The sequence below is a fragment of the Polypterus senegalus genome, chromosome 2, assembly GCF_016835505.1.
Source record: "Polypterus senegalus isolate Bchr_013 chromosome 2, ASM1683550v1, whole genome shotgun sequence".
In the NCBI taxonomy this organism is placed as follows: Eukaryota; Metazoa; Chordata; class Cladistia; order Polypteriformes; family Polypteridae; genus Polypterus; species Polypterus senegalus.
The window spans coordinates 123,555,773-123,580,149 of NC_053155.1; the positions used below are offsets into that span (position 1 = coordinate 123,555,773).

The 24,377-nt window shown below is 37.4% G+C and overlaps 1 protein-coding gene across 6 annotated transcripts in view; it reads right to left on the reverse strand.

Moving 5' to 3' along the window:
- Positions 1-1,148: 1,148 nt before the first annotated feature.
- The window catches only part of LOC120523318 (interstitial collagenase-like), a 66,571-nt gene continuing 43,342 nt past the window's right edge, over positions 1,149-24,377 (reverse strand). For 4 of the 6 annotated variants that reach the window (XM_039744528.1, XM_039744530.1, XM_039744533.1 and 1 more), the window contains 5 exons: positions 16,950-17,079; positions 9,531-9,664; positions 5,381-5,540; positions 5,163-5,266; positions 1,149-2,667 (listed from right to left, as the gene is read on the reverse strand). In XM_039744528.1, coding sequence (XP_039600462.1) covers positions 2,567-2,667; positions 5,163-5,266; positions 5,381-5,540; positions 9,531-9,664; positions 16,950-17,079 — 629 coding nt within the window. In that variant the 3' untranslated portion in view covers positions 1,149-2,566. Of the gene's footprint in view, positions 2,668-5,157; positions 5,267-5,380; positions 5,541-9,530; positions 9,665-16,949; positions 17,080-24,377 lie in introns of all 6 variants that reach the window. The other 2 variants (XM_039744529.1, XM_039744532.1) reach the window with 2 other exon arrangements.

A 24,377-nucleotide genomic window follows, 5' to 3' on the forward strand; every position in this document is an offset into this window, starting at 1 on the left:
CTTTGCGTTAGTCCGTCTTGGTGAATCAAAGCACTAATGTCACAGCAGGGCAAGTGAGGCATAATGGTTTGCCTTTCAAGAATTGAGTATGCATATAAAGGTAAAGAAGGGTGATTCCCATTTGTAGATAGTAAGTAAAGACAGGGAACATTTTGTGCAGCATTGTTGATCACTAAGGTGACCCACCGTGAGCCACTCCTAACCCACTGAAAAGCTGTGGTAAACCCAGTGAGGGCAATCCATGACCCACTGTTGGTAGCCCACAACCCAAAAAGGACTTGCAACTCTTTTGCTGAAACACAAAGTACTATTATAATCATCAAAAAAGAAATAAGTACATTTTCCCTAATATCCATGATAGTTAGGAACATGCTTTTACATATGAGATAGCCAGTTTGTGGGATGTTCTGATATATAATAGTAATAAACTGTAGAAGTCAGCTAAGCTAAGAGCATGTTGCCTTTTTAATGGTGACATTAAACAGAATGGAGAGCTGCCATAGTGTGTCTTTAATCACATTACATGATGGCCAAGCATGGTTTCCCTTTACTTTATTATCTTAAACCAAATGACAAGGGGACTAAGTGCACCATGTTCCTTATATGCTATTTCAAGTATTATTTTTCTAAAGAACATTATTTGGTAATCACAAATTAGTTGGAATAATAACCCTCCCTCTGACCCTTCATATGGTTATTCCATGAAAACCATAAGGACTGATTTAATTATTTACAGTATGTTAGGCTGGGTGGTCTCGTGGCCTCGGAACCCCTGCAGATTTTTTTTTTTCTCCAGCCCTCTGGAGTTTTTTCTTTGTCCTGGCCATCGGACCTTACTTTATTCTTTGTTATTTAGCATTGCCTGGTGTTATTTTTATTTTTTGAAAAACGTTTCTTTCTTCATCTTGTAAAGCACTTTGAGCTACACCATTTGTATGAACATGTGCTATATAAATAAATGTTGTCATTATACATTATTGTTGATGTTTCCTTGCTAGAAGAAAATTATTCCAACAGAAATCACAATTATTATTTAAAAAATGTGCAGTGCAGATTCTTTATATATAAATTAAAGCTCAGGGCACTAGTGCTGATTGACTAATTCATCGTTTTATTTATGTATTTATTGATCAGTCATGAACATTAATAGTACACTTTATATAACTTTTTCACAGAAAGGCTCACAACGTGTTTAACAGCAAAACAGATAAAGTAGAATTTAAACAAAAAGACAGAAACAAAATTAATTATTAAATATGAAAGTATTAAGATTGTTTTTAAAAGTGCTGAGGTTGTCCGTAGTTCTCAGGTGGTCACGTAAACAGTTCCAGAGCTTGGATGCCCCCATTAGTCCTGGGAATAGCTAACAGGGTGTCATGCAACAATTGAAATGACCTGGAAGAAGTGCACTTGACAATCGTGTTGCTGAGGTAGGGAGAAGCCAGGCCATGTAAACATTTATAAAACAATAAAAGAATTTTAGAAATCATTTTAGAAGACACAGGCAACAAGTGAAGGGCTTGAGATCATGGGAAATGTGGCCCTTAATGATAATGCAAATACGGATTCTTGTAGCAGCAATCTGTAAAGGTGTAAACTCTTTGGTTATTTTATATTTTTATACAACAAATGAGATATTTACCGAACACCTGGCTCTTTACAGTACAGAAAAGGAAAGCAAGTGCTATAGTTTGCATTATATCTTTTCATCACACTACTAAAAGTGTCTTCATTGTAATTAACTAGCTGGTTGCCAAGACAATACATGTTAAACATTACAACAAAGACAATTTTTTCTTTTTTTCTTTTTTATAATCAATTAAAGCACCTTCAAGAGAACAGATAGTTGTGGCTGTGGGTATCAGCCCCCTTTTGGTGCTTGTGATTTTGGGACCTGACTTTGGCATTCCTGTTAATGATCAGCCTTTCAGACTCTCTCGCGTAACATGTAATGTTCCGTTTCTAAAAACAGGTGTGAAGAAATAACATCTTCACTAATACTATGCTTCACTCTCTTTATGAGAGTCATTTTAGCTTTGCCATTCAGTGACACTTTCCATCTGAAATAAGGAATATGAGCATACACTTTACCACACAAAAATTACAAAGCAAATTATATGAGCTGGTGTTGGCCAGCATAAGCATGAATCAGTAATCTTATAAACAATGCTAGCTATCAATAAATAAACACAATTACTTAAATGTGAATAAATGCTTAGGAATTAAATAAAATCATTTGTTAGCATTGGTTAAACATTTAAAGTCTGTATATTGACTAAAAGTAGTCCTTACATTGTAGAAAACTGATTCACATTGTTCCAAAAAGTTCAAAACAGAAAAAATATATATTTTTCAGTTATAATCCAGTCGTGTAATACGTTTTTGCCTCCATTTAGTAGCTTTATGGCAAATAAAAACAAAGGCAGTCACCAAAGTTCTGATATTTACATATGGCAGCCATCTTGTTTGCATTCTGATTTTGTGAGATACTGTTAGTTCATCTGGTGAGCTGCATACTCCTTCATTTGCTGAGATCTCTCATTCATCTATTCACTATCGGTCATCTTTAACTGCATAGCCATTCATTAGCATTTCTTGTTTGTACAATGTATTTTTTTATGGGGTCATATTGGTACTGCAAAGCACCGCTGAAGAAATAGATGAAATCTGCAAGACAAAATTCAAATGTGAAATCAGATCAGTCCTGCGCAAACAGTCTTGGGATTCTTTCTTCATGTTTATTTAATTATTTATTCAACTGGAAAAACTGCAGTTGGCAGGAGATGTAATAGCAAGGTGATAAGTGCTACTGTCTCACAATGCTAGGGACTCACCCCATTTGCCGTGTATGAGGAGCTTTCATTTTCTCAACATGTAGATTTTTCTTTCGGTTCTCTGGTTATCTAATCATATCCCAATGTCATGTAACGGTGATCTGGCAACTCTGAATTGTGCTAGTGTGAGTGAATGTGGGTAAATGCGTAGTTCCTGAGTTCTGCCCAGCGCTGCTGTGTTTGGCAACAACACCTCACAAACTCGAAATGGATGAAGTGGATTCAAAAAAGAAATGGATGGATGGGTGAATAATTGAATATGTTGTGCTCATTACTAACTTATTTACTTCAGCTCTTAATATTTTCATCATTTTTCTCAAAATAATAATATGCACTTTTAAATTATTTTTAAAAAATGAAGTTAATTTTTAAAGAACTGTCATATAGAAGTAGTAAGGAAGTCCTGGAGGTGTCTTTATCATTTTGGTAAAGAATGGCCCTGAAACAGAAATGGAGACACCATAAGAAGGCTATAGCTGCATCGTATTTTACCTTTCTAAATCTCCTTCCCAAGAATACACCAATGATAATGGATGATCTGATAATGTCACTGTGAAAACAGCCTTCACTATAATAGTAACTTAAGAAAACAGCCTTCACTATCATAGTAGTCTAAAGTATTTTATTACAGGATGAAAACCCATTACTTTGATATAACTTATTCCTACAGAGTGGTGTGGTTCCTCATAGTACACACACGTCTGGCCGGTATTTAAAGAGTACAATTGTGGCAGTCTTACTATGGTGTTTTTGCTCTCGGTACTTTACTATGGTGTTTTAATGTATTTCTTCCTTAGCTAATTGAAATGTATATGAAGTCAAATGGAACGCAATATCATTAAATGTGACAAACACAAGACACAACATTAGTTTTGCAACACAATCACTGGCCCTTTACTCTAACACCAGGAAGCAGCTGGGCAGCCATTTGTCCTTTAGTACCTAGACTTTGATATTACCTTTTTGAAAAAAATCTGAATAAAACAAAAATTTCTTTTATACTTTGGTATAACATAGCAGAACATTCACAAACTTGCTTAGTCCAAGAGCTAAGGGCAAGGAACCAGCCTTGGATCTGGCACCAGCTCATGGCATAGCCAATCCACACATTATCTTGGAGACCATTACCAATTAGTTTAACACACACTACTTTGGGATGTGAGTTGAAAACCAAATTACCTGAAACTGTATATCTCTTTTCACTGTTCCTTTAATTCACCGAGTAATAATTTCTGTTTGATAGCGCTAATGCAATCTTTACTATCAGTTTTTCAAATCTTTCGAATTTTAGTACTTTCATAATCTCTAATTTGCTCTGCAGTGTTTTTGAACCTCTTTACGACGTTCTAGTTTGTCTTCTACTTTTTGACTTTTATTTCCAACCCTGCTTGGAGCTGAGAGCGTAGGAACTGTGTCTGGCAATAGCATTCACACAAATGAGAAGTGATTGGACCGTGGCCATGGTTGTAAATGTTTGAAAGGAGGATGTGGACTTGTCAAAATCTCTTGGCAAAAAGTCTTGTGTCGCGGGACCTGAAATTATCTCAGAGAAAGTCTCATCCCAGGATTTTGTTTTATAATAGAGATAATAATAATGTGAAAGACAGATATTTCAGCTGGAGAAGTGCTGGGATCCTTACCCAGTCGGGATGCCAATGGCACGGAAGGACAGGGAAGACAATTTTCTTAGGGCACTGTCTCTGGACTCTGGATTATGTCATAACTGCAGATTCCCACAGGGGACATGGAGAACTGTAATTCATTGGCTCAGCCCTGTTGAGTTCTGTCAGACCTATCAGAGGGCGCTAAATGGAACAAGACAGCCCAACGGCTCCAACCTCACCCAGAAGTGCTTCTGAGTTTTGGGACACTGGAAGTGATCCTGGGTGTTACATAAAAAGAGCTGCCTGCCTCAACACAGGGAGCCAGAGTCGGGAGAAGGAAGACAAAGCTTGCCTTGAGGAGGAGAGGAGAAAAGATAGAGAGATCAAAAGAGAATTACTGAGTCAAACTTGTTTCTGAGCCTTTGTTGTTTGGAGTTTGGGGAGCTGCAGTACCCCCTGGAACCCCACACAACCTTTTATTAACTTTGAAAGACTCTGGTTCAGAAATAAATCAAAAGTCACTTGACAGCCTGATTCTTTATCGATAGATATTTAAGGTAGATGTTCCTAATTTAGCACAAATACCACAAATAACAAAAAAACATATGTGCAGTTATGTCCACCAATAGATTACCATCTGGTGAAGGATTGATTTCTGTCAAGAAATCTTATTAATATTTAAAATAAATGACTTAACAAAAGTGACCAAATGGACATACTGTACCATTGAACAGCACTGCTGCATCTACTTTGCTTTCCATTCCTGGCCACATCTCAGTTATTTGCTTAGGATAATTCATATCAAGTTTCTTTTGTGTTTCATAATACCTGAAAAAAATTAAAAACATGGTACCAATTTTTCTTTTCACACTACTATACGAGCATATTAAAATACTCAACATTAGGTAACATTGAAACACTTCTCCTTTTAAAATATCATACTTCCAGAATGTGTTGTCAGTGAAGAAAAATGTTTCTTTTGTATCTCTGAAGTGCAGGGCAGCATCTATAGACTTGACAGTTTTTGGAAATCCAAGATGGTAGATGGTTTTGGGATATCCTTCAAGGATGTCATATTGTTGAACCAGCCAGTATTGATTACCTGAGCATTCACATGATAAAGAAAGCAAAATTAACACTTTGCCTTATGTTCTCTTATCTTCTTATTAGCAAATATTACAGTGAATGGAAATTATTATATTTGAACACAAGAATGCCATGAATGACCTTCACTTATCTTCTTACTTGTCAAGGCCGGATCTATCTCCTTGCCGTTATGTATATTATTATGTATTATTTTATTATATATTATTATTAATATTATGCAGGGGAGACAATTATAAAGGGAGTTAAGTATTCTGGATGCACCGAAGTCTGTTCTCTTACATTTAAAGATAGTCACAGAAAGTATATAGGACAAGTCCCACTCAGGACTGCAATCAGAAGATGAGGGCCTGTACTGTAATTGGAGTTTAAAAGAGGTTTGCAGTACAACTTCTAACTCTGGCAGAGTTGCCTGATTTCTTGTTTTAAAGCAGAATTCTTTTGTGCTCTAGCTAATCTTTTCCAAATAGATGATATCAAGAGCTAATGAGCCTACTGATCCATAATTCACAAAGGAAACGGATAAGTGTCTGTGTTTCTGCCGGGTAATTATCTCTCTGTCATTCCAACAGAAATCATATCAAAAATATTTGTATGAATGCATTTTATTACTACAAATGTTCATAATGTGCCATCTGTTGGAATGACAAATGCAATGCATTTTATTACTTCATGCTTTACAAAATACATTCCAATAAATGATGCATTGCAGATGTTAACACTGAGATCTGGATTGATTTCAGCTTGTCTTAGATGGGTAGAACAGCTGGTTGCATATATAAACAAATGTGCTAAAATGTTTAGATTAAAAATTTTTTCCAAAATCATAATTCTTAAAGAATTTAAGATCAATTGTTATTTTACAAATGTCTCTCAAAAGTCATCATAACCATAGCAGCACGTTAAATCCTTTGCAACTGATGTGCTCCTCAATCCATTCATTAATTGCTAAGTGTTTCTTAAGATTGTGCCAACTGTACCGACAGATATAGGTCACCAGACACAACACATATGTCATAACATTTTTTTTTTAATTTATAAATTAGATTTATACTTGACTAATTATATCATTTTCATGCATATTTGTTGTTTGACGTATACTTGTCACCTGTAACAAGATTGTGGGTGAAGAACATTACGAAACAGTACATTAGTGTGGTGAGACAGGCAAAAAGAATACTGTATTATGTGATCACCGTCGCATGACATTTTCACCTCAGTGTGATAGGGTGAAGGGATGGAGGTTGGAAATGTCAAGAAGTTCTTATCTTAGAGATAGGGTAGCCCAGGCAGGTTTGAAGGTAGGCCTTCAACATTTTTGTTTTACATAATTATTTTGTTTTTCTAATTGAAAGGCTGTGTTTGTATTTCACTGCACTTGAGTTTCTCCCAGGATTCCTCCGAAACAGGAAAGGGGCCATGTTGTTTACTGCCCACCTCCAGTCTTGACCCTTTTTCTCTCTCTCTCTCGTTTTATTTTTTCTTTTAAATACACTTGAAAGGTGCTGTGATTTTCTTTCACACGTCATCGCTTGACCTTTGACATCGATGACATCTGTTAGTAAAAAACAACCCTCTTTTGGCAATTTAATCTGAAAGAAGAAGAACCATTCTTTAGAGAAGCATACAGCATGTGCGTATCACTTCTTTTGTGTCCATCTTAGAAACAACAGGCATCAAATTGTGAGCCCATTTACATGCTGTCACGTAATTGGTTATTACATTATGATGTCAGGTTTACTCAATATACATTTCATAACTTTATTCCCCCTTCCTAAGGACCAAAAGCAAGACCATATAATTAAAGCATTGTCTTGTGGGTTTTCAGCCAACAGTCAATGCTTTTTTGCTGAATTACATCATAGGCAGGATTAGCACAAAAGTACTTAACACTCAGTTGTAAAATTGTCAATGCCAACTTTATTTATATAGCACATTTAAAACAACATAGGAATGCTGTGGCCAAAGTGCTTTACAATAATAGAAAAAAAGAAAATAAACAAATAACATAAATAGAAATAAAATAAATGAACATAAATAAAATAAATAATAAATAGAAGTAATGTTACATAATGAGGAAACCATCAGTATTAATAAAGGTCACGGAATGCAAGTGAATAGAAATGAGTCTTTAATCTTGTTTTGAAGAGTTCAATTGTAGACGACTCCTTTATGTGATGAGGTAAACAGTTCCACAGGCGAGGAGCAGCAGCTGCATACGCTCTGTCCCCCTTAGTTTTACATTTGGTACGAGGGACAACCAGAAACAACTGACCAGAAGATCTAAGCACTCTGGATGGCTGGTGTAAAACACACAATTCAGATAAATAGGCAGGAGCGAGCCCATGTAAAGATTTAAAAACTAGCAGCAAGATTTTAAAATCAATTCGAAAACTGACAGGCAGCCAGTGTAAAGAAGCTAATATTGGAGAAACAGAGTCATACTTTCTTGCCCCAACCAGAAAGTGAGCGGCAGCAATCTTGACCAAATGTAACCTGCATATCAGGGATTTGCTAATCCCAGATTACAGCAAATTGCAGTAATCTAGGTGTTAAAAGATAAAAACATGAGTAACTTTCTCAAAATCCCTAGATGATAAAAAAGGCTTGATTTTAACTAATAGACAAAGCTGGAAAAAGCAACTCTTGACTACAGATTTAACCTGTTTCTCAAAAGAGAGGTTACTGTCAAAGATAACACTAAGATTGCAGACTTGAGGTTTGTAAAAGACAGAGAAAGAGCCGAGAAGTCCAAGACCAATTTGGGCTTTAGCTGATGGACCCACTATAAGCACCTCCGTTGCTTAACATTGCAGATTAATAGGCATCACATGCTCTTTCTTATAATGTTGCATGTTTTTTTGGGGAAGTTCATCCAAGATTATATAATCAATATTTGCTTTTCACTTGCACATAATTATTAACTGCTTATTCATTAAATCCTTAGACCTGATGGTTACCATCAAGTGATTGATGTTCTTCATTTTACAGAGCAGGTTTTAAGCTCAATGAATTTTTTAAAGTCTTTTAGGAATGCTAGAAAGCTGTCAGTGTATATTATAGGAACTTAAAAAAGACCACCATTCCACCAATGCTGCGAGAAAAACAGCATAAGTGCAGCATCATATGGAAGAAGAGGGCGAAGAAATGAAGAACGTTCATACATATAGACTCATATGTATTCATCAATCCATTTCTTGAAAGTGATCTTTATATTTTCAGTGATTTTAAACATTCAATACTGGTAATAAAGAATGAAGATGGGGGTTTCTGAGGTTGCACCAGTGTACCTTCAGGATTACAAGGAGCTGCAGCTAATCTCTGAAGCACTGAGTACAAGGAAGAAAAAATCTTGGATGGGCAGCCATTCTATTCTGTTCTATAGCACAGTTACACGCACCATGCTAAGCTAGAGTTTCCATTTAATGCAAAAAAATAAATCTTTGAAGTTTGTAAAGAAAAACGAGTACCTAAAAAAAGTCTATACAAACACAGTGAGGAAATGCAAAATGCACACAAATAGTTCCCAGGGTGGGACGGGTAGCCCACTAACCACTGGACTAAATAAAATTCAGTGGTTGTTATGATTGTTAGTTAGAGGGAAGTGGAGTTAGTATTACTGATTACTCTTCACAGATGGATAAAAACATATAGTATAATATGAAGGATGTACAAGTAAATGTGTTAATACTCCAGTCAACACTGAAGGTAAAATATAAATGCATGGTGGCATAATGGTTACTGTTCCTGTCTCACATTTCTCAGAAACTGGTGTGAGGAATCCTTCTTCTGGCCATTACCTGTGTGCAGGGTGTGTTTTCAGTATGATCACAAGGTTTTTTACTCCAGTTTCCTTCAAAATCCCAAAGATGTTAGTGTGAGGGTGTTAATGTGAGTGTGCCCTGAGATGGATGTTCAGCCTTGGACCAAATACTGCCCCTTGCAACCCTATGGTGGAAAAATGAATGAAGAATTGAAAAAGGCTAACCTCTGAAGAACACAAGGTGGCGCTGTTCAGCATTTTCATATGCAGCATCTATACCCGAAGAGAGTGCTGGCCAAATGGCAGAAATGAAGGACAGGTTTAGGTCTATAAACTCAGGGTGTCTGCGCCACATAAATCTGGAACCAAAAGAAAACGTTTAAAAGATAAGTAAAAGCAACTTCCCAAGGTATACAGAAGAGACCAAATCTGAAACTGGCTGGTATTCTTTAATGATACATCTTGGAGAGAATTTTAATTCTGAGCATGCATGTGTTGCAATGCTTGAATATAGATAGGTGGTGATATGCTAAGGGGTAAAGATATACCCTGCAGGATCAGTTATATTATTTTTAATATTATGTCTTACCTTACACACATCATCACAAGACACTTCAGAATGTCATGACATTTTCTAACCTGTTTAATCCTGACCACAATCACTGAAGTCAATCCCAGCTAACATAGCGCCAGTCCATCGCAGGGTGAACGCACACTCTCACCAATTCAGCAATGTCAATTCACCTAACCTGCATGGCTTTTGACAGTGGGAGAAAACTGGAGCACCTGGAGGAAACCCATGCTGAAATGGCGAGAATATGCAAACTCCATGCAGGGAGGACTTCGGACACAAAGCCTGGTCACCTCACTGCAAGGGAGCAGTGCTACCACTGTGCCATCCCCATTTTAAAATGCAGACAAGAATACAAATGAAACCGATTGAAAAGAAGGTACAAAAAAGAAAAAAAAAACTGACAAATAATAAAGTTCTTTGATCAGTTCTCATAGCATTTAATTTAAACATCATGGGGAGCCAGAGCATAGTCTAGGATCTTTGGGTGGCATGTAAAAACTGATAAGCAAACCCTGAAAGCAACATGCAGAATTATAAATGACATGAAAATCCAGAGTAGCAAACTGAAAATTACCAGTGGAATTAATATCAGTATTTTTGTTCAAGTCAGTTAGAAATGAAATTAAGCGCAGATATAGCAAATTGACAGTGACATTGAAAAATATTTTTTGTATGCATATGTAGGCTTTCAGGGGATATCCATGCATTTTATTTATTTAACATAGAAATATAGATAACAGCAACTGGAATCATATTTACTCAAATCCCGGGGTTACAGTATGCATAACTTACCGGATTAGACTCTGTTTGATGCAGGCAGGAAGCACTAAAAGGGACATTATTCTGCCGTATTCAAACCGCAAATAGGCTAGCATATTACAATCCTTATTTGACGTGTTAACCGGGCTGCTCCATATTAACTCTTGTACATCCATTTAGGGCCGTCTTACCAGCATTATAGGCCCCCGGACAAAGCAGTGATACTGGGGCCACTACCTACACAACCACTCGGCAAGTAAATAGATTAGCATGGGAACCTGGGCAACTGCCCAGTGTGCCAATGCGTTAAGACGGCCCTGCATCCATTGTTTGTGTTCAGTTCCACCAAGTTTATGAAACCTGATGCTGTTAAGCTTCACATATGTCCTCACTTGCTAAAATATTTCAAGAATATGAATCTCAGATATGAAGCTTTTTTGTGATAATTGAGCCATATATTGAATGTCTAACAAGGTGGTTAGCACCTTTCTCTTACAGCATTCACTCACACACACCATGTCATTATCTACAGTATGTACTGTAGATTTAAAAACCATGCCTTTTGGATTTCTCTTAAGATACTTGAATTGTGTTCCTACATCTAAAAATATGTGTGCTAGAGTAATGGGTGACTTGAACTTGAGTGAGTGCGCCCTCCATTGGACTGGAGGGCCATCAATGGTTTCACTCAAAAGCTGGTTAAATGAATGAGCTCCTAGTATGCTGATTGTGTATTGGCTCTGTGCACTATATTAGCACAAATGTACAACGATAAGTGGAGGAAGTGCTTTGTACATTTTCCTTCAGTGACAATGTCAGATTTTTGTGTTGTTGAAAACTTAAGGGAGTCATTTGTTAACCCATTACTTGTTCCTTGAAAAAAGCCTTTTTGTAAAACTCTAAAAATTATGTTGTTTTTCAGTGTTTGATAGCTGAAACACTTTTTAACCACTGGTACCTTTTTACTATTTGAAGTAATTCATTGGATTATTTAAATTTCAATGAAAACTGTAAAAAATAATGGTGTTCTAAAACCTGTAGTAGTAGTAATTGCACCCCAAATCTCAGATATGACCCCTGGTTTGAATAAAAGGTTTAGGGTTAGGGTCGGGGGGGCATACAGTAAATGAGATACAGAGTAATATAAAGACAGTTACAAAGGATATAAAGAAAAATACAAAAGACATAAACATGGCAAATGAGAAGCTGCTTCAGGATATTAAAGACTTCGAGAAACATTTAAGTAATTGCTTTGAGGCAACTATTAAAGGTATGCTAGGAAAAAATTGAGCAAATAAATTAAGGAAAAAGTGAGCGAGTTTGAGAATAAATTTAGAGCTAATGGGACTCAGCTTGAAGACATTAAGCAAACTTTCACAACTCGTATTGAAATAACTGAACAACTGGCATCTACCGCTGACGGAAAAACAACGGATGCAAAGTGCTTGGAGACAGGCTACCTTCACTGGAAGATGGATACAGAAGGAATAACATCACAATCAAAGGTCTCATTGAAAACCATGAAAGTCCAAATCCAGTAAAACTCATACTTAAACTATTCTCTAAAATAATTGCAGAGGACTTCAAATCAGACACTGAGATATCAGCAGTTTACTACATATGTGGATTGAATGCCACAAAACCTAGAAGACTTATTGTATGTTTCGACAAATTACAATCTAAATTAAATGTGATGTCACTTAGACTGAAACAAAAGTTTATATTCCCTGTTTTCATACCTTCAACAGCTGCTAAACATGCTGCATTTTACAGCATTAAACAGAGCTTACAGAAAGCCAAAATCAGACACAGTCTCTTGCATCCTGATAAATTGAATATAGATATTCAAGTTCTACATTTTTAATTCTCCAGATGAAGCAGAAAAAGAGCTAAGAAAATTGATCCCAACACTTTTTGAAATACAATTGTGAGTCAAATTGTATTCTGGCAAGGCAAAGAAGATTTTACTTGGTATTTGGTCAATTCGCAATGAGATTTTTGCTGTAATTATATAATCTATTTCCTTCTCAGTTATTTTTACATTTAAATTACAATTATAATTTTTCTTTTTGTTCTCCCCAAAGGGGAGTATTTAAGATTCTATTCTAGGTTTATAGTATTTGGACTATATTGCCAATAAATATCACTACTTCAATCCTCCTACACTCCTGCAGGGGAGCTTGTTTTTTTTTAGACATACTCTGTCTCTAGGTATGTCAGAGGACTGGGACTTTATGAAGTATGGTCTACCCTCATGTGGGGAGGCAAAATGAGGGGCAGGGTGGCTGGGGGGAGTGAAAGAGAGGAAACTATTTTTAATCTATCCTTTTAATCCTTACAATTGTAAGTGCTAACATAACAATAGGCTTCATAGCAATAACTCCTGGTAAAATCAGAAATTAAGGTTAAAGCTATTTTAAGTAATAATGTACCACCTTAATTTAAGACTAGAAGATGTCAACAAAAGCTCAGAAGCAATGTCTCTATGACCAAACAGTGAACTTTGCAAGCTGGAATGTCAAAGGTATCAATCATGAATTCAAGAGAAAGGAAGTATTCTCTCACCTAATAGGTCTAAATGCCAAGACGGTATTTTAACAGGGGACCCATTTATTAAACAAGGATCAGTTTTGGTTGCAAAAAGATTGGACTGGTCAAATATTCCACTCCCGCTATACAAGGAAAACTAGAGGTGTGGGAATTTTAATACAAAGAAAAATTTAATTTGTAGTATCAGATGTAGTATCTGATTCTGAAGGATGATATGTGATCATCATGGGTATTAATTTAATTTCATACTGATTTTGATAAATATCTATGCACCCAATGTGAATGATAGAGACTTCATGCAAAAAGTATTTGCATCCATTCCTAATTTGAACACACATAAAAATATAATGGAGACCTTAATTGTGTTTAAATCCAGACCTGGATAGATCTTCAGCCACAGGGGCGATAACATCTAATACTGCAAAATCAATTACACAGTTTGTAATTGATCTCAACTTATCAGACCCTTGGAAATTTCTAAATTAAAACTGAAGAACATATTCTTTCTTCTCACCAGTACATCACTGTTACTCAAGAATGTATTATTTCTTTATAGATCAAAATTCTTTGCCCATGATCAAATCTTGCAAGTACAATGCAATGGTCAACTCTGACCACACCCCTCTGACCATGGAGCTCAAATCAATATACCCCACATACTAATCTCACAGCTGGCATCTTAACCCACTTTTATTATCTGATGAGAACTGTACAGAATTTATATCCAAGAAAATTGATTTTTTAGAGACAAATACATTCTCAGAAGTCTCTGCAGGAATACTCTGAGAAACTCTGAAAGCATTTTTAAGAGGACAGATTATTTTATATCTCTCATACAAAAATAAATCCGAAACCAAGACCTCACTTCTTGTCTTCCCCTTTAAAAGTCTCCACCTTTTCCCTATTCCCTCAGTTCTGTTTTGGACTAGGTTTTGTGCACATCAACTTCACAGCCAGGATACCAAATATACCGGAGGCTACCCCAAATCTTTTTATGACTCAGAGTGAAGTTTCTGACACTGGTGTGAGTGGAGTTTGTGACTATATATATATATATATATATATATATAATACACACACACACATATATATCTCACTGCTAGTGCTGTTAGGACTGCAGGCACTGTATTTTGTGGATCTGATATATATAGTACCATGTCACACGCGCGTGTTTAGGAGGCAACTAAAAGGCTTGAGTACATGTAATTCCACGCCGGACCAGGGGGTGGAGAAGTGCACTAATTCTCTGTGTCGATCTCTTGCAGACCATTCTAGGGAAATCCTGCCCGGCTCTGGGGCAGCCAACAACGTCACTTCCTGTTCTAGTCCCGATGATATCACTTCCCCTAATGGCCTTTAAAGCCGCAATCTTGTTGATACTAGGACAGTTCTGTTTTGGACTCAGTTGTGTGAACATGTCTATAATTGTGAATCAGTTTTGCAGCCAGATAAAATTTTACGGGTGGCTGCCCCAAACCTTCGCAATGTCTTATGGTCATTTTTGCTACAACCGTATCATCTGTGACATGGTACTATATATATCAGATCCACAAAATACTGTGCAAGCAGTCCTAACAGCACTAGCAGAAAGATGTCTAGACTCAAAATTTATTTGAATAAAAGTGTGCTCTTTCCAATGAACTGTCTAGCACACAGTATTAGATTGGACACCTTCCTTTTCACTATTACAAGTCAGTTTAATACCTAGGGTAAACATCATAAGTAAGCATAAAGTTCTTTTACAACAAAATTTTGCTGTCTGTATGGAAAAAACTTAAGTAAGATGTGCATAGATGGTCTACTGTCCATCTCACTTTAGCAGGGAGAATTAACACTGTCAAAATGAATATCCGTCCTAAGCTTCTTTTTCTATTTCAACACATGCCCATATACATTAGCAAATCTTTTTTTAAGAAATTAGATTCAATCACAACCTCATTTATTTGGAATTAAAAACATCCATGTATCCAAAGGGCGACCCTACAAAGGCCTAAGCCAGAAGGTGGCATGGCTCTACGTAACTTTCAGTTAGATTACTGAATGGCAAATAAACAAGCTATAAAAACCTGGACATTGACACAAATAGATGAACATGCATAAGCTTAATCCTCAATAGAAATAAAATCCTGCAGTATTATATTCCTTATTTTGTGCCCAGTAAATACAAGTTGTCCTCAATATACTAACAACCCAATTGTGCTTCATTCAATTAGAATATGGAACCAATGTAGAAAGTACTTCAAGAGATTTGTGCATAGATAATGTCTATGCTTCCTATGATCAATTACACTCCAAATCTAGCAATTTTCCCACTATTTCTAAATTAGAAACTCTAAAAAACCAAATCCGACCAATTTTCCTCACCTCCCACCTTCTTTTATTCCGGAAGAATACTGATCAGTCTAATCAGCACATTCTCCCTACCTCCTCCTCCTCTTCCTCCTCCTCCTTGAGGACTCAGACTGCATTTTTATAATATATAAAAACAATGTAAAGTCCCTTCCTTTCAAAGATGCCAAAGTACAATGGGAAAAGGATCTCTTTCTCAACATTTCAGAAAAGGACTGGAAGGCAGCCATGCACAGAATTCGCTCTAGCTGTATATGTGCAAAGCATACAAGTAGTCAACTTAAAATCTTTTATTGAGCACATCTGTCTTGTTTTAAATTGTTCAAAATGTTTCCAGGGCAAGATGCAACCTGTAAATTTTCCGATTGAGTTCCAGCCTCACTGGGTCACATGTCTTGGCCGTGTACCAAATTAACATCATTCTGGACTAAAAGTTTTAAATACCTATCAGACAGCCTTGGTGTCACAATCCCTCCTAACCCATTAACAGTTGTGTTTGGTGTACTCCCAGATGGGCTTAAAGTGGAGAAGGACAAACAAACTGTCATTGCCTTTACTTCACTATTAGCATGTAGACTTGTTTGCTCAACTTGAAGAATCCTTACCGACCTCTTTTTAAGTCAGTGGGTAACCGATGTTATATACTGCAGTATTTGAAATTAGAAAAAATCTAATTCTCACTTAAAGGATCTGTTCAAAACTTTTAAAAACCTGGCAGGATCTAATCAATAACATTTTAAAATAAGCATTTATATTGGGGAAAAGAATTCTCTTCCCTTTTTTTCTTCTCTTAAAGTTTTACTCTGTCTGTTGGCCTTCCTGTATTTCTCGTGGGTGGGGGTTGAATTAAATTTAGTTTTGTTAAGTTTAACTTGTTTGTATAGAATGTTACTTGCTTTTAATAAATTCAATAAAAAGTAAAAAAAAAAAATGAAGCAAAAGCAATTCTATTTAATTTCTAACAATTTCATGGTTAGATGGGTTAGTGCTGCAATGATTCGTTTTTCTGCCACATAGCTCCTGGGTTGACTTTTGGCCCAGTCACTGTCTGTATGTGTGGAGTCTACATGTTTCGTCCAGGTCTGGCTGGTGCTTTTCTCTTCAGGTACTCCTGATTTCCTTCCAAATGCCAAACTCATGTCTATTATTTCAATTGGTGTGTGTAAATGAGAGAGTGTGGGTCTGTGCCCTGTAACAGAAGTCTTTCCTGTCTTGCTGGAATAGCATAATCCCCAGGGCCGCTCTAAACTGATTAAACCTAGCTATAAAAAGTTATTCTCAATAAAAAAAAAAAAACAAGATTAATTCTCATAGACGTAGCAAAGGAAAACCTTTATCTGGTCATTCTAGACATATTTATCAATGCGTTTGGTTTTTCCAGGGTTATAAAGTGAAAGCTTTTTCTCGCTTACCTGTCTTTAAAAAATATGACTTCATTCTGCAACCTCATAACAGCATCAAAAGACAAATTCTGGTCACACTTATTTGGTGTTTTTGGAGGCACCTTTCGTAGGAATGACATACCCTTATTTGGATTTGCACCTAAAAATACAAGCATGAGTGAAGATACCTTTATCTTTCAACAACAGACTTCTATAGACTAGACATACTGTGCAAGCCATTACTTGTAAAATATCAGATAAAATAGTTTTTAAGCATGTGTTTATACAATGTATGGTTCTTCCAGCACAGGAGGGAGTTTATCTACAACATCCTTTGGTTTTGCAAACTTTATTTTCATGTTTTCCTTAGTAGATTTTCAAGATATTTTGTTTTTGTTATCTGTAATGCAGAGACTTCAGCAAGTATATTGTATAATAATGTATCATTAAATTGAAAAAGCTGGTATTCTGGACTAAAGAGATCAGCCTGAAATGTTGTGTATGCTTAATAGAATGGAGAGTACACCTCATCTTGAATTTTGTGTAGCTTTAACTGTATAACATACAACAAAGTGTAGTGAAAATTCTGTGACACTAGAGCTATGCTTAAAACCACTTCAGTCTTAACTATTGATGTCCACAAATAACACAGATCAACATGTAAATCAATATTACAGCTTTATAACAAAGTTAATAACGATACACATTAAGTGTTCCTAGAGTTTAGCATGAAACATTGTGTAGTCTAAACCAGGGGTCGCCAACTCTGGTCCAGGAGGATCACCATGGCTGCAGGTTTTCATTCTAACCCTTTTCTTAATTAGTGACCGCTTTTGGCTGCTAATGAAATTCTTTTGAATTAATTGTAATTGACTTGCTCTTGAAGACTCAGACGCCTTCATTGTTTCTTTTTTCCTTAATTAGCAGCCAAACAATAAAGAAATACAAAATGAGCCAAAACACCTGGTATCCATCATACTATATCTGAAAATAAAGAAAGACAAAGGTGTCAGAAATGTCGATCTGCTCAGGTCCCCAAAACATTTTACCAGTGCCCTTAGAAAAGAGAAAATCAACAGTTTTGGAAGTGTCTGCTATTGCACAATGAGAGCAGCAACAAGTAATGGAAGTAAAGAATGGGTTTAATTAACGACAAGACTCAGCTCCTAATTACGCAACTGGTTGGAGTGAAACTGGTTGGAGTTTGAGGCCCTGACTTAGTTGGTCTTCTGTTGATTCACTCACTTCACATTTCATTTAAGGAAAGAAATGAAGCAATTCAGTGGAACGATGAATAAATCCAGGGAAACAAATCTTAAAAAACAAGTCAATTAAAATGATTTCACAAGAAGTTAATTAGCAGCACAAACAGAGGACTCTTTAACAGGATGAAAACCTGCAGCCACAGGGGTCATCCAGGACTGGAGTTGGCGACCCCCGGTCTAAACTATAGAAATACAGTAGGTGGAGTAATGTGTAGTAAGACTTTGTACAGAGTGCAGAAGTTCAACATGGTCTTAACTGTGTAAAAATTAGAGTGCAGCAATTAAGGCAACATGCAGTCGCTGGAAGAAGGGTGAGAACCTGTGAGTGGCACAACAGAAGCTGTTAGGACTTGTTTTGGGTTTTTTTTAACCTCTCTGCAGTGTTGCCAGTACTCATTTTTTTTCGATCCCTGTCAGAGTTTCTCATTTTTTTTTTTTTAATTTAATGAAATCGAAATTTTTTTGTACAATAAATTATATTGTATGTACAGTATATTGACATTGACTGAGGCTACTGCAGACTGTGAATACGTTCAGTACATATGTCATAAGCATATTGAACTCGTACACTGTCTGTAAAGCACAGGCTCTTGGCAGCGAGACTGGCACTGAAGTGACAGCCACCTCATTGACTGGCAGCAGCCTCTCAGACTGCACACTGGCTTGCACCTAAGTGTTAGTTGCACTTGATTCCATCACTCTCCAACTTTGTCCTGTGATTGGCTACAGGGCAGTGTGAAGGGAAATCCTGGTCACATGATTGGCTGGCTGATGCAACTTCCTTCCCCTAAAACTAGCAACGGCAACATTTTCAAGCGAAAGAGCATCTCAGTCATCGGCAACACAATTAGTTTGTCTTTGTCTGCAGTGTGCATTCATAAACCCAAGTTCCAATTCAGTAGTACATTTGCACTAACAATCTGCGCATATTCTGATGAGGAGGAATAAAATCGAAAGTATGTAGTATTTGTCAATAAATAGATAAAAATAATTTAATTCAAAACTGTTTTATTGAGTTTTACGCTATCTGGGTTTTTTGTGTAGTCTGGGTTGCTTTGAGCATGGAATCTTGGTGGTGTTTTTAGGAACCCCTGCTGGCAATCTTGTCTCTGTGCTATCGCTTATTAATTTGTGCTGCTGTTTATTTAACAAACATATCAATGGGGCCTAATGCCAACAAAAATAAAAAGGGTTATGACGGTGAGAATAGTACTGTATGTTGGGCAAGGACCACTTTGCCTAGCCTCTTTGGCACAGTAGTTCTTTCTAATGCTCCAATGGTATGTGGACCAACCACAGGAAATTGCGATTGGGCTCGAGAACGTCACTTCCGGTTCCTGCCCCGATGACATCACTTCTCCTGCCCGACATTAAAAACACCATTGTTGCCTGTTATTATTGTTCTATTGTTGGACTGAAGTCTGTTGAAACCTATTCTATGGAACCAACTTTTCTTTTTTCTCTGCCTAACTCAAGTATATGGCTGGCAGCCCCCAAATCTCTTCCTATGTCTGTCCAATCTTTTCACAATCCCCACAAATATAATGTTGGGCGGAGTGCTGGCTCTGAGGCTGGGATCTGCACTGGCAGTTGGAAGGTTGCCGGTTTGAATCCCGTAAATACCAAAAAGGGACTCTGCTCTGTTGGGTCCTTGAGCAAAGCCTTTTAACCTGCAGTTGCTGAGCACTTTGAGTAGTGAGAAAAGTGCTATATAAATGCAAAGAATTATTACTAATGTTAAATCGCTCCCCAACACAAGGCTGTTGGCCTTGACCAGATGGTGAAGTGAGGAGATGAGTGAAATTTCCTTGCCTCATGTAAAGAAAGGACAAATAAACATAAAGATTTGGGGTTTCCAGCCACGTATACTGAAAAATAATCCACAATTTAGTCACAAAAATTCAAGGTCAAAGTCGAGAAATACATTTAAAACAGTTGACAAAGTAAGATGGTGTCGGAGGAGTATTTATGGAGGAGGGGCCGGAAGTGGAGGAATGCTGGGAAGGAGCCGTGGTGGATGATGGGATCGATGACATCATAGATGGAGGCCAGAGGAAGGGCGGAAGTAACGTAGTGAGGGAAACTATAGGAGGCAGAGTCATGGCGGCGGTGCGTCTTTTCTTCTGTAGGAAACAAAGAGAGAAAGGTTGGTACCCCCTACTCACGCAGAATTTCCAAGGTGCGGGCCTGTATCATTTTTTTCCCCTCATCCCAATGTTTATGATGATTCGCGCTCAAAAACATCATATGTTAATGTAACGACCCTGAGGTGCTGCAGTATGTTTATGGATTAGGTTACTTTTGTAAAATTTTGTTAATTTCATGAATCTGTTTAAGGGGATGGTCACAGTGTCTGTTAACAGTCTCCTGTGTTTAGTTTGAAAGGGCAGGAGGCTTTTATCTTTCAGGACAGTTTAAAATAGCCCAGGCATTTAGAGAAGTGTGCAGGAGGAGAATATATCCAAGGTTTGTTTAGCATTCAAATTTGTATTATACATTTTATTGTTTTTTATATTATATTTATTGTTTTACATTTTTTCCAAAAAAATATTTATTTGTTTATCCCTTTATGTACGATAATTAATGTAATCAATAATAATGTCCATCATTTATTCATGCATGTATTTATTTGTCCTATGATGTGTGTTTTTTATATTATTTGTGTGTCATTGTTTTGTTCTACTTACAGATGTAGTTTTTATAACTAAAATGACAATTAAGGCATCCTTCTTTCCTTTTTGTTAATGATGTTCAGAGAATGCACTTTTTTGCAAAACCTGTACAGCAACATACATTGTCTGTGAATTTACTGTATGCCTTGTAATGTAAAAATTGGATGGATGGCTTCTTACCTGGCCGGGAAGCCTTTTTAATGGAAGGATATGGGTGGCTGGGAATTCTGATCTGTGTGGTACCTTTCCTGGTAAGGAGGCTATTATAATAGCTGGACAGAGGGTGATGTGCTTGCCCAGTACACTGGGTGGCGACATTCCTCTGGCATTCATCCCATTCAGACATCAGCAGAGCTACATGGGAGATGCAGTTTTGGTGGGCAGCCCTTTTGGGGTCCTCCAGGGGCCTTATGCATAATGCCATGCATAGTATTCACACTATAACATGGCATATGGACAAAAGCAGAAATGTTCGTATGCACAAAAAATCCAGATGCATAAATCTGTGCGAATACCAACTTCCACGTTCTTCCACTCCATAAACCCCGATCAGCGTGAAAAGTAAAGCATGTGCATGCACCTGCTGCCACTCCCAAACTCCTCCCAGAATTATACCTCTTTGAATATGCAAATCAATATAAATAGCCCTTAACTCGGCGTTCTGTGAAAAGACAATGGCAAAACCATGGGGGAAATTAGAAGAATTTCAGCGAATACCAAGTGGAAGCAAAGAAAAACGTACTATTTGTTGGTTTAAACAGTGGTATAAACAACAAAAGGAAGTTGATCGAGTGACATAGAGTGTCTGAGAAACTTTTAAGCTCAAGTTCACAAAGTTGCACAGTGCCCGAAATAAAAAAGAAGTTGTCAGATATTAAAGTTGCCATAAAAAGACGAGTTGTAGCCCACTGTCTGAGTGTCATATGAAAGCTTTTTAGGGCACAGAGAAAAGAAAAAAACTACGAAATGTCAACTTTATTCTCAAAATTTCCACTTTAATCACGTAGTTTATTTTGTCATTAAAGCAGAACATCATAAACTTCAACTTAAAGTCATTTAATTTACTAGTTTCTCAAATCCCATCGTAAGTAAAGTAAGTAAATGGGCTTTGTCTTCATCCGACAGGAAACTGAATCCATTACATTCATGATATTAGAGCTCTCTGAATAATTTAAATACTGAGATGTATACGTGATATCATTTTCATGATGATAGGGATTAATGCACGTAATAAACATGGGAACATGGTGGCGCAGTGATAGTGATGAACTGGCACCTTGTCCAGAGATTGTTCCTGCTTCCCACAAGATGCTTGCTGCACCGTGCGCGACCTTCAGTGAAATAATTTATTGCAGCAGTACCGTCTCTTTCAAACATACTAACCTCCAATTCCTGTCCTTCCTTTTCTTTCTCCAAATACCCAATCGCCATACAAACAGCTCTGTAATAGATGTTAAGCCATCTGTAAGCTTAGAATGCAGATTCTTCAAAACGTTTAAGGAACATTGAAATATCTTCATAGTACATGTTTAATTATTCTATCCATCTATCCTTCCAGTGTCATGCCAGTCCCAGCAAGAATACAGTGTGAGGCAGGAACAATCCCTGAATGGGGCACCAGCTCCATGCTAGCGCTGCGACACCGTGTCCTCACATATTTAATTACTAACAATATACAGTAGATTATTTAAATGATGTTAACATTTTATCTGTATAATGTAATAAACATATTTTGCTGCATTTCATTTTAAAATGATATTGTCATCATATGTAAATACGCGCTTTATAAAATGGGGCAGGTTGTGAAATATTATAACTGTATCGCAAGTTTACAGTGAGGTAATTGTACTTATAAGTACAAATTGTTCTTCAAGGAGCACTTGATGGACTGATTGAGTGCGTTTATAGTTCTTGGGATGAAACTGTTTCTGACAGCATGGCTGAGGCAGCGTGTGCTTGATGTTACATTCCGATAATCCTCTTTCTGATCAGCTGCTGTACAGCTGTGATTAAACACTCAGATACAGTGATATAAATACTCTGAGTGGTGCAGTGAGAGTAATATGGAAAAAGATGATCTGCTGTGGCAACCCCTAATGGGAGCAGCTGAAAGAAGAAGAAGGTGCAGTGAGACTAACAACACTAAAGCAGCTATGGTGTTTGGAATACTTTGGCTATTCCATGGACCGTTATATTGTTACAGATTAATTACAATCAGATTCCTTAAACTAATAAACAATATGCAGTTAAGTTCAGTGTATTTGATAAAGCCGCTTCAGGGATGTGGATCTAAAAAAGAAAGGGAGACCACACTGAAACAAAAGCACTGCTTTGATGCTGGGTGCCGCAAGTTTGCAAAACTGAGCAGGGTTTGAGCTACTGTGAAAATGTGCGTGGCTTTACGCCAAGTTTAGGTTTTATACATTGCAATGTGAGCGTGGAAACAGGCGTACACAACATTTTTGTGCGCACACACCGTTTATACATGAGGCCCCAGGTCTGGATAGGAGGAGCTGCTGAAGGCAGGCTCTCCTGTCAAAGGGACGTTCATCCTGGGTCCAGTATAAAAAGAAGCTGCTCCTCTTCACCCAGGGAGTCAGAGTTAGGAGAATAGTCAGACGAAGCTCACCTGGGAGGAGAGGAGAAGGCAAGAGTTGTATCGCTGGAGTTGTTGATGGTGTGAAGAAAGAAACCCGTATACGGTATATTTGTGGCAATATGTGTATTTATTTGTATCTGTCTGTGCTGTTGTGTCTGGGGTTTGGGGTGCTGCAGCATCCCCTAGTGGTCCAGAGCATATAAAGGATATATGGGGATTGGGGCAAATGGAAAGCAAAAATGTACCTTGCCTGAGAAAGCATTATGAAAAGTGCCAGGATCATTGCACTCACCGGTGGAAGCTCCTTTTTTCTGTAGCTAACTGTTACTGGCTTCATACTTGTATTATATAATGCACCAGCCCTGCTGCCAGGTATACTATTACATTTGGATTTTAGGACTTAATCACACCATGTTCCCCTCTAACAATTCAAATGCCCTCCTTACCATATTGTTCTGGGGCCTGGGCTGCTTCACAGTAGGAATACTGTTTTTTAGATGGTTAGTGCTATGGTTGTGGCAAAAACAGATAATATTGTTAAAGGCAAAAAAGTTAATTTTGTCCTTTGCAGATCCCAGAATCTTATTTCACTTGATGTAAGAGTCTGTTTTCTTCACATTTCATTTTGTTTTTCTCAAGTAATTTGAAATACATTGTCACACAATGTATCACATGGGGGGCAGCTGAAGGGCTTAGAAAATACTGATTATACATCTGCCCAGGGGGCGGGGTACGCTGACGCTCTTTCTGAGTTCTCTGCAGGTCTTACCTGGGAAATCCCACCAGGAGCCGCCATTTCCAGGAAGGACACATCACTTCCGGTTCCGGCCCCAAGGGTAAGGTCATTTCCTGTTCCGGCCCCAAGGATGATGTCACTTCCAGCTCCGGCCCAGAGGACGACATCACTTCCGCCCTCTGTACT